This window comes from Anomalospiza imberbis, chromosome 4, assembly GCF_031753505.1.
Source record: "Anomalospiza imberbis isolate Cuckoo-Finch-1a 21T00152 chromosome 4, ASM3175350v1, whole genome shotgun sequence".
NCBI lineage: Eukaryota > Metazoa > Chordata > Aves > Passeriformes > Viduidae > Anomalospiza > Anomalospiza imberbis.
Window position 1 is genome coordinate 14,455,031 of NC_089684.1, and position 15,166 is coordinate 14,470,196.

A 15,166-nucleotide genomic window follows, 5' to 3' on the forward strand; every position below is an offset into this window, starting at 1 on the left:
GTTTTATCTTTAAGTCACTATGTCAAGCTCAGGTCACATAACAGTGGCTCAGATGCTTGGGAAAAAAATGAACTGACAGCTGCTTTCCATCCTTTAGTGAGCAAATAACTGCATTACTACTACCACTTATGATACTCTTCTGTACAGAAATGCCAGCACTGAAAGGATCTGTATTGGCATTCTACAAATATAATATGACAGATCCCATTTCCCCATATGTACTTTATATACAAACAGTGTTTCTAACTGAACAACCCCATGTTAATGAGGATGTCCTTTTACACATGTGTATATTTGCTTTTTTAATTTTCCTCAGCTCTAATCACAGAATCTGCTGAGTTAGAAGGGACCCACACGGGTCATTGAGTCCAACTGGTAAACATACAATATTTGCATTTAGTTACATTATGCAACGATCAATTTAGAAAAGAGTTATGAAAAGCCCACTTTGCTGCATGAACAACTTTCTGCTTTGATGACATACCTTGCATTTAGTTTTACACCCTACATCTCAGAAAAACAATCTTTTATACAGTATAAAAAAGCACATCACAAGTCACTAGCAGCAATGAAATCATGCTACTCTGGAAGATGCAGGTGGTTATTAACCAAAGTTTTACATAAGTGTGGTCATTGTCAAGTCTACAAGCCGTAAATAGGACCTAGTGTCATTAATATGTCAAAAAAAAACCCTCAGAAATATTACTGACACTTCAGTTGCAGAAAGTACTTCATGGCTTCAATGTTTCTCTAAATTTTCCACATCTAATCACAACTACAAATCCAGTTATGACATCAGTGTGAGCCCTTCCAAAGGGAATGGAAGAACAGTAAATCTCAATGGATATAAGAGTTCTGCAGTAAGGATGATGTAATTTATAAAAATAGACAACCTCTGACAGAAGCTGCAAGTTGAGTAAATAACACACTGCATGTCATTAATTTTGCATTAGCTTGCCAGTAGTAATTACTAAAAGGATGATGAACTAACAATTTCACTTTGCTTTGGGTGCTACACAAAATAAAATGATAGCATTGCTCATATATTAATAATAATACAAAACTTAATACATAACTTGAAAGAGTAACAATCCCTTACAACACAGATGAAGAACGAAAGCCGTGAGGCTAAAAAGATGGTGTTTTGCCAGAACACACAGCACACGGGGATGGGGGTTACTTCTTGCCATTATAACGTTACCAGTGGATGCTCCCATGAAGAAACATCCAACTTCCATTAAAAAAATGGTTACCATGAGCTGCCCAAATCATCTCCAGCATTTCACATTTCAGGTAAAATTATCCCAAAAATTTTATAGTGTCTCATTTCAAAATGTCCCTAACATGTATAACACAGTCACACTCTTCAAGAATTAATGTTACTTTATGTGTTCAAATATAAAGACTATGTCTATCTATTTAGTATTTTGTATTTTTCCCATTATGATGTGCACACCAAGCTCAATTGCAATCATGAGCAGATCATCACCATCATGGACTAATAAAAGCAGTTGCTTTTGAAATTACACACTGAATTTTGTAGATGAAGAAAAGCAACTTAACAAATAGACTTCCTGGTAAAAGGACACTCGCACTTGGCAGTGTTCAGAACTAGCCCCTTTATTAATGGGCTAATCAATACATTTTACTTTCAACAAGAACATTAGAAATGTTAAATAAATTATTTTATACTGTTTTGTTATTAATAGAGACAAGTTTGTTTGGGCAAACAAGCATGCATTATCTATGCTAACATGTTTAAAGCTGCATACCACGCTACTTCTCATCAGCAATGCTCTGCAAATTTAGGTGTGTACACAATTATGTTTTTCTGCTGACATTACTTAATTTGTGTCATAACCAGGACAGAGTGAGTTCAGTTCAACTTTTATTTAAAAATAAATAAAGGCAACCTTCCTGCTTTCATTTTGCCTAAGCCACAGAGCAGAACCTTCTCAGCTTCCTTCCTCTTCACATTTTTCCTCCATCTGGGGAAAAATCAGTTACCAGGAAGTTCCAAAACTGAAACTATTTAAATAGGTCCAGGTGCCATAACTCATATGAGCCTCTAAAACCAAAACCCTTGAACATCCTGTGCTCCAAACATTTCTGACAACCAAGTGTATTTGTCCCCATTTGTTTCTCTGGGCACTGTTATCCTTTGTAAATATACTTGCAACACTTCTGAGGTCAAGGATGCTTAAAAAATTGTTTTTCCCTCCAACCTCTCCACATCCTTCACACCTTCTCAAAAAGTCAAGCTTTCATTGTGTCCACCACACTTTCTTGTCCACTGTCCCACCAAATAATTTTCTTAGATGTGATTCTTTCTTCCTGAAAGCAAGATTCTCTTATTGTTAATGTGAATACTCATGACTAAGTCTGGTGTTTGTATTTTGTTTTATTAAGTGATCTTGTATTAGAATGGAAGTTCGATATATTTCTAAAAATCATCAGGTGCAGCTATTTACAAGCTTGAAAGATTGACAGTGTTCCTTTGAACAGATTTCTTGTAGACTGGGTATCTGGCAACTGTTTCTACTTACTCAAACCAATTTAAAACAAGTGAAATTCCACAGGACAACTAAGTATGTTATGACACTGGCATCAATTTACTATGTAAAATACAATGCACTAACATGAATGCAGTTTATCAAGCTACTGCAGAGTCCGCCGTGTTGAAAAGCAAGCACGTGTGAGGTATTTCATGATCATATGTAGTGTGGTCCATGGAACGACATGCAGCAACATATATTTTACAATATAAGCAAACATGCAAAGAAGCAATGGTATTTTGCGGGTTTTTAACATTAAATCTCATCCCAAAATATACTGGATTTCTGTAACAAAGTGCTATAAATTGAATCAACTTCTTGGAATTCTCATCTACTGTGTTAACAACCAGAAAACACTGCTTGTCATCTTATAAACTTCTATATTGCTTTAGTAGTGACACACTGAATAAAGGAGAAGAGCCAGGGTTTTGCATCAAATTCAGGCAGAAAAGAAATGGGTTTTTTTGGTAATCCTTCCTACATGTAGCAATATGATACACAACAGTTTTATAATGTCATTTTACAGACAAAAGAAAGGTAAAGGCAAATTTGTTTCATAAAACAGAACAATCTGAACATAAATTTCCAATCCAGGCATTTTAGATTCTTGGCAGACAACGGGAATCCAAAGCTTTTCAGGAAAAAAAAAAGGCTACTTTGCCAATGCTTTGCACTATTAGTTCTAAAAGAAGATGGGGCAAGAAGAAAGTCTTCTACAATTTGCTACTAAATGAGTAGGCTCTTATCCTTTTCTAAAAATAGCATGCGCAAAAAAAAAAAAAGCTAGAAAAAACTCTCATGCTTATTCTTTCAGGGAGTCATGGCTGCAGATCAGATTTGACTCAGCAGCATTAGACATGGTATAATTTCCAGCCCTCCTCTCATTCACATTTTCATTCAACTCCTTCAAATAAAATCCAGAAGGAATACTAGTCTGCCCTATACCCATCTCACAGTGCTCCACAGCAGTGTGTGAGGATAAAATTGTTACATGCCTGTAACTGGGGTAGAAGCTGAGGTTATTGATGGCTCTGTGCCCACTGCTCTTTTCTTTCCAACACCGGCTAAAGGGATTGTCACCCCATGTGAATCTCAAGCTGAATGCGATAAGGAAGGCTACTAAAGGCAGAGAGCCCTTTTGCAGTGATTGTCAGCTGGCTGACAATGCACTAGCAGCAAATTTCATAAGCCTGTTAACCAATTCAAATCTAGAGAGATTCCCACAGAGTAAAACACCACACACCATCTTTCTGTTCAGGGCTACCCACAGGTGTTCAGCATTATTCTTACAGGCCTTCCTGCATCTCTTTAAATACACCCCAGTAAGATTGGATACTTTGCCTTTAGCAAAGTAAAGACTACAGTACAGACTAGTAAAAGCCCACATCTCAGTTTACATACCAAGTCCAGAGAGACACAGGAGTCACAAACTAGGGAGTTACAAATCACTGCTTTTACTCTCTATGCCACTAAAGAATAGCACCTTATTTTGGACAAAGTGATTTTCCCTTTATGATCTTGTGTCAATTTATGCCAAATATTCCATACATTATATACAGAATAGCCAGCTCAGCAGCACTCAGACCGAGTAATTCTTCACAGATGCATTGAAGCAGCCACAAAGTTTATTGGCAGTAAGATATTACTATCCTTTATTAAAATCTTTTCACAGATGACTATTCACTTTTAAAGTATTAAAAAAAAAAAAAAAAAAAAAAAACAAACAAACCAACAAACAACAGTCTAAAGCAGAAGTAAAACCATGTAGGCTCTCAGGAGAATGGGTTCACAGTTGTTTCAGACAAATCATTCCAAACAAAGTCTTTACATTGAAAATATGATGTAGCCTTAAGTACAGGTACACACAGAATGAAAATCCATATTCAGGAGTTAAAATCCTATTTCTGCCATTAAGTAAGGAGGCATTAACACTAACCTAATTAAAGATGTTTCTGATACTTGAGAAGCACAAACAAACATTTTCTAGATTCAAGTGAGAGCAGCTCAAACTTATCAGCTTTGGGTTTTTTTTACAAAAAAGAACTGATCAATTTTACCAAACTATAAAGGTGGTAAAAAAAGTATGTAAATTTGTCTGTGTGGTAAAACACATTCATTTCATTTCCATATATGACAAAGTTTCTATTTTCCTTACCCTAGAAATCACCAACACGTGTCCCAAAAGTAACATGCCTAAGTACCAATACTCAACATTAGATTTCACTTCAAATGATCTTTCAAACATTAGGGTAAGTTATAAAATACTACAAAGTCTTTCAAATTCCTACCATAATTTGAGAAGTACATTATCACTCTTAAACATAGTGTTTTAGTAGCCATAGGTTACTTAGGATCATGCCACTGAAAAACTGGGAGCACTGATCTGAAGGTAAGGAACTGGGTTCCTAAAAACAAGTGTACTATACATTTTGAAGAAAGAGAACATTTCAGGCCAGAAATCACTTGTCTATGATACTGGAAATTCAAACCCTCTAAGTGTTTTAGAGAAATTAATTTAACAATATGACACAGGAGGACCTTTCAAAATAAACACATTTCCTGATAAAAAAGTACCAGGAGAATTGCCTAAACCAATGTTTGAAGAAAGGGAGAAATTTTTAACCTAAAATAAATTAAGATGTTTCAATTTGTTTTCAGGTCTATCACAAGAGATTTCTCAAGCATAAAAAAGTGGGGACATTTAACAATTTGATAATACATATTCTTATCAAACATTGTGTCTGATGGATGCTCAGAATTTATTTTGGCATTGACAGGTGCAACAGCAAACGCCAGTTAAATTTAAAAGATGCCACTCAGATCTTCAGATCACTTTAAGTGCATTTGAGGTCTGATATCAAGAAATCTTCCATATTTTTTTTGGTTTGGCACCATTCCAAGATACTTGACTTATTTGGGCACCTTCTTCTCCCTAGTTTGGCGAAGCTGTGTTTCAGATAATGGTCATTTAGACATACTTTGCCTAGAAAATCCAGCCTCTTTATACTAAGTCAGTAGAAACCATCAGAATGGAAGACAGCAAAAACACCATGGCAAAGCCTTTTTTAGTTTCTTTACTGCTCATCCTGTCACACTCCACTTCCCCATTTTACTGACATACAGGTACTAAATGGTGACAGAAGGCTAACTTTTTAAGTCAAAATCAAAGATTAAATCCTCTGAGTCATGAAGGAGATACTTGAGTAAAGCGTCTGCCAAACACTAAATATTTGATATACACCCTTTGTTTATAGTTCTAATTTCCTAAACATCACAGGATGCCAAAGCAAGGAAGGTCAATCAAGCTGGGCAAGAGACATTGTGCTGTCAGTAAATTTCACCCTTACATAGGTATTTTTATAGCACAATGAGATTGCTGAACTGTCAAAGCAAAGGCTAGGAGGCAATTTTAGTCAAAATGTCGCATCAGTGTTATGGCATCACACCGCAAACCCACAAGTAAATTGTTAGTGGACCATACACAGTAAGTTACAATACCTGAGGTTTAGTGCATTCCTGTGAGCCAAAATGAAATGAATGCCATATAGGAGGAAAGGAAAAGATGAACATTATCAGACATGCCATAGTACATTCCACCACTATGAAGATAATGTTAAAATCATGTTAATGAGGGTCCACCATCCCATATAAGTTGGCTCTACAGCAGAAAGCCATGCTGCAACTGAGAGCACTGCATTTAATTTTAATTCTTGAAAAGCACACCATGCATCTGCATTTCATCTCTGCATTTTGCTCTATGCTTTTATGCTATAGAAAACTTTCTTCAGAAAATACTGTTTGAACCTTCTGAAGAAAAGCATACAGATTCTACTGCAAATAAATCTTAATTATTTATCATCAACCAAAATAATAATTCTACATGTTAACTCTATGGATTTAGGGTAAAATAGAATATAAGAAAATTGAGGATACTCTGAAAGCAGTTTTATTACTTTGAATCTCATATACGTAACACCTAAACTAGAACACATGCACAAACTCAAAAAAATTATATCATGTTAATCCTTTTTCAATTTAAGTTAATGCTTCCAACTTTTTTTTTATTTAAAAGTTTAAAAAGTAGAAACAAAGACAACAGCCTGACAGATGCTGACCAAGAATGGATGGGCAACAAGTCCACAAGATATGTGCTGTAATATGTCTTAAATTCCTGTGTGTTTCAAAATAAAATCCTGCTTTTTTTCAGTCAATTTTTCAAGAAATTAAGACCAATAAAATTAAGTCAAAGGACATAAAATAAGAAGGGCAAAAAGACAATGCAGCCTGTAACATGTATGGTTAAAGCAATAGAAGTAACATTGCTAGTAAAAGTGAATGAGGGAATAATGTCTACAAGATCACCAAATACTGTAAAAATAGGAGGAAATGGACCAGCATGGAAAGTCTTAACTACATTTTAAAATTCATTTGAGCTTATTTGACTCTATTTACTTTGAAAAAAATAATAAATCCAGTCATAAGCATCATATTACTCTTTGAAAAGCAACATTTTACTACAATTACTGTAAATTTTACAGTTTATTTGGCAATCTCTTCCATCTTAATATGAAATCTCACTTGCAATGGATTTCCCAGCACATACACAAAACCATTATGAACTTGCACAACAGAATAGCACAGGATGGACTTTTGCTTTTAGTACCAGCTAAGCTTACAAAAACTCAACAGGCATACCTAAAGTGAAATTTATACAACAGGCAAGGACCTATGCATGCAAATGGCACTGTGTAATCTAAATACTGTCCTTCCAGAGTTAGGTACAAATCACACTACCACTGTTTGCTAAGCACAACACACACATCTAAATAATATGAACAAAAGTAATTCTTTCTGTAATTCCTACAAAGTACAATCCCACTTTTTTTTTTCCCCAAAAACTGGCTAGTAAACTCTCTTATCTTCAAACCAAGTGAACTGGCTCAATTCACCTTAAATTTAGAGGCAATTAAAATTGCACTGAAGATTTAACCATTAAAAGCTGTTGTATAAACAAAACCAAATTGTTGGCACAAAATGTATGTATTCAAGTCATGAGGAAAAGCCTGTATAATTAACAGATGTAATCAAACATCTACACACTTATAGACACACACTGAATATACAGTGAACTGGCACACAAGTCAAAGAATAAAGGGTAAGTAAAGAAACACTGAAAAAGCTAACAACTGCATTGTACCAAAGATGGCATTTTAAAACCACTAAAGCTCTCATCCTGCAAATTTATATGTATATGGCTTACATTGTACAAAATTCAGCCCATGGAACTCAATGAGATTAAATATGCACAAAGTCATTTATGGCCATGCCTTTATGGTTCTACCAGATTTAGGGCTTAAACAAATAGATGTGAGCCAAAGACAAACAGCTTTTCCAGTATTTTGCTCACAGTTGTAATGGATACAAAACCAACATATTAATCTAATAGAGCTTTTCTCAGTTTAAAAGCCATATAAAATATTTTGTTGAATAAGTTTTAATTATTAGTTTATTTTAATCTCAAGAGAAAGTCTGGAAACTTGCATAGATTCCCTCCCTCACCCCCAAAAGCAAACAAGTAAAATGACCAAATTATTTCCTCTATGATGGGCCAACTATATAGCTCACTAAAATCCAAGCATAAAGGGCAAATAGCACAAGAAGTTAATTTCAATTTTACATTTCAGTTCTCGATTCCAGAAAGAAATGACAGATTTAACCCAATTTGGTGTACTGCAATGCAGCACAGTCCTTTTCAGGCAACACCTGTTATCACATATGTGAATGAGCGCTTCACTAACTGACCTTTTAACACAGTACACTAAACTAATTCTACTGTAACTTAATAGAAAAGGAAATGAGAACAGAATTTCCTTAATTTCCCATAATGATTGGAACATTAAAAAAAATAATACACGACATTCACAGTCATAAGAAACTTACTTTCAGCTCTGAACTAAGATGCAAGCAGCACACATGTTCACGTACTGATGGAGCCACATTCACAGTTATTTTGAAGGGAAACCTCCCCACAGAAGCACATTTGATAGATACCAGCAAGTTTAGCCATTTTGACTGTGTTATTTTCAGTAGTTTTCCTGTTTATGTCCTTTTGTGAATCATAAATACAGACAGCTTACCGTATGGTAGCCTCTAGGTAGAGGTGGCTTCCCCACAGGATAAGGGTCAACAGTATCAATAATTGTTTGCCGCTCCCCTTTCTGGTTGATTTTCCTAAACCTTCTTCGAGATTGCCTGTGAGATGCTTGACGCTGGAAATATTCCTCATTTTCTTCCATGTAATCAACCTACAACAGATGCAAGAGAGTGTGTCTTTCCCCGCAAGAGAGAAAAATGTTTCCTCTTGTTTGAAACAGAAGAAATCCTATTTTCAAAAACCAGCAGCCAGCTCTGAGTTTGCTGCATTTTCAGCACTAAGTGTGAAACCACTACTAAAAAAGAAGTAGAACAACATTAGTATGAAAAGGATCACAGAATATGATCACTTTTCAAAAATGACAGAAGAAAAATTCTCCCTTCCTCACCCCTTTCTTAAGCTTGCACAAATGCAAACATTTCACCAATCAATACATTCCAGAAAGAAAACTGGCACAAGAGAACACTTGCCTGTTTCCCTATTGACATCTATTCAGCATCTTCCCTAACTGATCTATGGCAAAAGCTTCACTCTTCAGGCAGGACTGGTTTTATTATTTCAAATTTTTTGAAGGCATAAAAGGATTTATAATAGACTGGATTTATGTGTTTAAAAAACCCACTTCAAAACAACAACAGGGAGAATAAAAAATACCTGCTAGATATATCCTAGTATAAAATTAGTCTTCTCAGTTTCCCTGTCTACAGAGTTTGAAGACTACTTTACTACACAACAGTATGCTGCCATGAAAATATTTGAACTAATAATTCTGCTTTTCCCAGAAGAGAATGATCTTTTTGCATTAATTTGGCTGAAAATCAACATCTCTTCTGTGTTTACCCTACTAATAGAAACCTCACTTGAGTTATTTGAGACTAACAAGGAAATGAAGAAAAAAATCACAGCTTCCAGCATTGACTATATAGGGGGATTCAATTAATTCCAGTTATTCAATTCCATCCCTCAGAATGAGAGATGAGGCACCTTGCAAGGTTCCTGCATATTTTTCAACAAGGAAATGTTAGACAAAATTCTCCTATGAAGTTGCAGCTTATCCGCGTCAGAAGTGTCACACATCAGTCAGCCCAAGTGACAAAGTTCAGCTTTCAGTGCACTAACTCAAATGGATGAGCACAGTCCCTGGCTCACCAGAAGAGCAGGCAGTGTTTAGCCCCTCTGCAGGGAGGATCTATTCCATGTCTGACACCTTCACACTCACACCCTGCTACACCTTGTGTGTCCAAACAACTCTGGGGATAGGATTCTTTCTATTCAAAGTACAATTATTCCTTTGAGAGCCGGAGTGAAGTGTTCAATTTCATCTTTCCAGAACTGTAGAGGTTACATTTTTTGGCAAACACTTGCCTTTGACCTAACACTATCCATCAGCCAAAAAAATTTCGTGTTGTTTAGTCATCTCCTTTCCCAATACTTATCTTTAAACCACTCTTCCTTATAACTTAAAAGGGAATGCATGTGAAACAGGCAGACATTCATACCGCTACAACCGGTGAAATTGTATACTTCTGGAAAACAGAACTGAAACAACAAACTGTTTCCCAAATGGTCAGGTGCAAGTTACACAAACTGGTAATAAACAAGTACAACCCTAAAGTAATACCACATTTTTCCGAGCTTCCACAAGTTTTACAGACGCTGTTACATTTTAGGAAAAAAATGGTTAGTGTCACAGTCTATATTTAAGCTACCTATATGGCTTAGATATTTGTCATGCCTGTATTATGAACAGATCTGTATCTCTGTGATAAAGAGAAAAAAAAACTAGCCCACTAATTATGCATTTGTTCAGATTATATGCCCTGAGGTGTCAAATAAAACTTCTAGGCCTGTGAACCCTCACAATGTTCTGCCACTGGACTACAGGAGATGCTACTAACAAAATACCCTCACCTTCACCCAGGGAGGTTGACAGAATTTAAAAACATTCAAATTTATTCTTAAAAGCCTGAGACGGTTGAGATTAAATTTAATTCAAACATTAATTACTTAAACTAACCTGAGCTTAATACTTTAAAGCATCTGTTTACCAATAATAATAATAATAAAGCTGTTTCAAAAAAAAAAAAGACAAAAACCACAAACTATCCTGCCAGAGCAAGGAAATTTTTGTTTTACAAGAAAGCTGAAAAAGTAAATGTAACAGCAATATAAATTATAGGTATGACATATTATATTTATTAAAAGATCATATGGAAACCAGAAAATCATAAGTCTTATTGGAAGCTGTAGTGTTACCAAAGCTGGTCTGCAATATTTGAAAGTGACTGACTGAAAATATTCTTACCACAATCATTTCAGATGGCTCTAAAACAATGCATTCACATCCACGTCTGAAGCTGCCGGCAGAACGCTTGCCAAAACTGAAAACCAAAAATATTTCAGTTAGAAAAGAAATCAGAGCTATAACAGAATTCATAAGCATATTTACATCTTAGCCAGATATTGTAAAGCAGAGAAAAAACATACATACCTGCGCAAGATACAAGTTTCATGCATATGTCCTTTGACAATTAACTGAGACCCAAGGACACTGAGAGCTGTCTATTTTGTATTTACATACTTCCCTAAGAGTATCTGCTAAATAAGTCTATTAACCTCAACAGACGTGTGAATCAAGAGCTGTCTACTGAAGAGGCACAGTTGATTCTGAACTGCACTAGAGAGTTTGATCTAGTATCTTCTGGCATTACAGTATTAAGTTACCTAAGCTATCTGCATTTCTTTAACAAAAGCTAACTGGCATACCAAAGAAAGAATTAAAATGCTAATCAACTTCAATTAGCTCTTTTCTACTTAAAATGAATTAATAAAATAAGGAAGATGAGTGTATTCCCAAATTAAATAGATGAGGACAAAAGGTTGTTCTGGCCTTTCGTGAGACATTCTCATCATGGTGGAATTATTAATTAAACATTATACTATTTTGTTCCCTGTAAGAAAAAACTGAAAGCTTTTTGTTTGGTTTTTTTTTTTGTTTGTTTTTTTTTTTCGTTTGTTTGGTTGTTTTTTGTTTTGGTTTTTTGGGGTTTTTTTTTGTTTTGTTTTGTTTTTGGAGTGCTCTGCCCATATTAGATGTATCTGTGCACCTGCAGGGTTCACTGCAAAGAATCCTCAAAGTGCAGATGGAAAGGTGGAGAGCAGAGAACCAGTACACGATTCAGTGAAATCCAGGACCTCTACAGTTAGATCTTTAATCACACACCATCAGAGCGGAAGAAAGGCAGCCAGCTAAAGTTTGTTTCCGGTGTGTGTGATTCTTCCTCCAGGTAAGAATGTCAGGTCAATGCCAGACTTTTCCCATTCCAGACTGGAGGGCAGGACAGACACCAAAATGACTGCAACTTCAGGACGCCTCTAAGTTTGCTGTAACCAATCCACCCTAATATAGCTGAGAGCCAATATAACTATTTGGCCTTTCCCTTTCTTCCACTTGGCACTGTGCAACAGACTTGGGAAACCTTCCTGTCTGAAGCCCCCAGGGCAACACCTTGAAAAACAAACGGAACTCAACAAAACTGCAACATCTGAATTTTAACCAATGCTGGCATGTGGCAACACACTGAAGCTACAGTGTTTGTGAAAGATAACTGTTTTAAGCTTTATTTCCTAACTCACAAACTGCAGTTCACACACCATTCGGAACAGTCGGTCTAGCCAGTTCATATCTGTGCTCCTGTCCTGCCTGGCGATTAGTAGAAATGAACAATTTAACTGCTACCCCAAAGGCTAATCTCTTGACAACAGCACATTTATAGGCTCAAAAAGAAGGCAGTCAGATATTGAAAAGAAATGCCAGCTGTGCTTATTCATCAAAATAATAATCGCATTTAATGGTACATGGAACTTTTACAATAGGAAAAATTTTCCAGAATACCAGGCCTCTTGAAAAGAAATATTCAATAAAGAAGTCTCTGGACAAAATGCTTATTTTCCTGGAGGCAAACACTTGCTTCATCCTACAGTCCAGCAACTAAACACAGGGATCTTTACGATACCATTTTGAATTTCATACAATTTCAACTACTCTTAAAGACACCAGAAAATAAAGCCATTATACTGATTAGTTCAACTGTTGTACAAGTGTCAAAACTTTATTTTCTGGCCAATAGTCTGATTCATACCACAGTTTTTCCTTAGAAACAGAAAGGAGGAGTAAAGAAAGGAGAGAGTAAATCAACTCATTGATTGAAAAATGAAAATGCAAAAAATGGTGATTAATAAGTCAACTTACTTGATATTCTAGTTGGAAGCACACAGAAGTATTCTCTTCCGACTTAGAAAACACATATTACTGTATTTTTGCCAACCCATTTTTGTAGCCTCAGAGCAAGCACTCATTTCAACAAAAAACACATGTACACTTTTCAACTCCACCTTTCTTCCTCCTCTATTGCTGTCCATAAGTATCAACTTTAAACTTCTGTCTGTTGCTAATCACTGCTGACATGCCAAAGTTTCAAGCTTTAGCAGAGTAAAAAAAAAAAAAAGCTGCATTTTGGATGTGCTTTTCTATTCTTGAATAACTTGTTTAGATTTCACCTTTTAGCACCAGAGAACAAGTAGTCAACATACTAAGATAGAAGGCATGAATCCAGTTACTATAAAGAAAATTCTCGATTTCTGCCCCCAAGTAACACACTGGTTCTCATGGCAGATAACTACGCCATTCCTGGACTATTCAGACTCCTATGACAGCATGAAATTTATCAGAGCAGACAGTGCATCACATGTATATATTATCTTTGACCAAAGATCACAAGGCACTTCAGGCTGTAAACAAACTCTAAACTTTGTAAAGTGCTGTAAGAAAGAAGACAAGTAAGGCACAAGAAAGTTAAATGACCTTTCAAGCGTTTCAGTTCTCAGATGGCCACACCAGCTAAACTTCCTGACTTCCAATCTCAGGTGAAAATTCATCACCACTGAGGAATTAGCATAATCAGTGAAAATTAACACTTGGCACTTCAGAACTGTCCATCTCCGACAGTGGTAGAACATCCATCACAGTAGTGCATACCATCTCTTGCAGAGCCACACTCGAACACAGGTTTTTGTTTGACATACAGCTCTGAGAAACAACTGGCATCTTAGGGCATTGCTAATCCTGCTGTTTCATTTCATAAGACTGACATCAAAGTCAGTAAGTTTTATCTGAATTAATTTATCAGAGTTTCCCACAGGAGCAAAAATAAAAGACGAACAAAAAAGTACGTCAGTGACAGTCTTCTCCAAAATGCCTAGCTGCAGTAACTAGCCACACAGTAGAGGAAGCCACCAAACAAACTCAATTTAATTGAAAACATGTAATTTGAAACATTAGCATGCATTAAGAAGCAGCAATTACCCAACAGATGATACAGTCTGTTTACTGAGCTGATAAAAAAGTCCAAAATGTAAAACCTTCCATAAAATTCTTTATTAAAGAATGTGAGGCACTGAACAGGCTGCCCAGAGGAGATGTGGATGCCTCATCCCTTGAATTGCTCAAGACCAGGTTGGATGGGGCTCTTGAGCAGCCTGGTCCAGTGAAAGGTATCTCTGCCCATGGCAGGAGATTTAGAATTATCTGATCTTTCAGATAATTCTAAACTCCAACCCAAGCCGTTATCTGAAATGGCAGCAGAAGAACTTCATACGAGGGACCAGGAGCAGACATGTAAGCTGGCTTGTGGGATGTTAGGCATCACACAGAAACAGTACCAAGCAAATAAAGCTTCAGTGGAAGTGCTAATATGATTATCTTCTTAATATCAGCTCTATTTCAGTAACTTTGACTAAACAACATTCTTTACAAAATTGTGATGCCAGACTTGCCATAGAAAGTGAGTTTGACTACTCAGATTTCTCACAACATAGTCAACATAAGTACTGGCTAGCTAAAGTACAATGTAGAGAGCCTTTATTAGCAGGTTTCAATAGATCAGGGATTTGACAAATTTACTTCTTTCCTTAATGTAGGGTGAGATAAGCCTGTGCATACAGAGAGCATAGGCTTAAACCTGATTTTTGTTTTTAAAATGCAGTAGAGAATTTTACATGATATACACTTCACATGTGGTTGTATCATATCATTCCATTTAAATCAAAATTGTCGTATTAAGCCTTGCTAATTTCAACTGCTAAATATAGTTTGTTTGCAACTAATAAGGCAATGTTACATCTGAAAGAATCACAGGTTTGCAACTATTTTCTCTAAATCAGTGATGTGCCTAAGAGAATTTCACCAAGGGAAGATAAGGCAGTTTAAAGGTATCTCTGCAATTGTAGCTGACAATATGGGATGCAGAGGTTATAATAGTAATTTAGAAAGCCAGAAGGGCTGCCTGATCAGGATATTGCTGCCTCACCTAAATTCCCCAGAGAACCTTGTTTTGCAGCAACTTTTCCAACACTTTTCTTCCCTTCTAGCACACAAGCTCTGACTTGACATTCCCCA

The 15,166-nt window shown here is 36.1% G+C and overlaps 1 protein-coding gene across 4 annotated transcripts in view; it reads right to left on the reverse strand.

Annotated features, from left to right (window-relative positions):
• The window catches only part of RAPGEF2 (Rap guanine nucleotide exchange factor 2), a 185,276-nt gene that overhangs the window by 79,116 nt on the left and 90,994 nt on the right, over positions 1-15,166 (reverse strand). For 3 of the 4 annotated variants that reach the window (XM_068187179.1, XM_068187180.1, XM_068187178.1), the window contains exons 5-6: positions 11,015-11,090; positions 8,693-8,860 (exon numbers count right to left, since the gene is read on the reverse strand). In XM_068187179.1, coding sequence (XP_068043280.1) covers positions 8,693-8,860; positions 11,015-11,090 — 244 coding nt within the window. Of the gene's footprint in view, positions 1-6,053; positions 6,072-8,692; positions 8,861-11,014; positions 11,091-15,166 lie in introns of all 4 variants that reach the window. The other variant, XM_068187176.1, reaches the window with a different exon arrangement.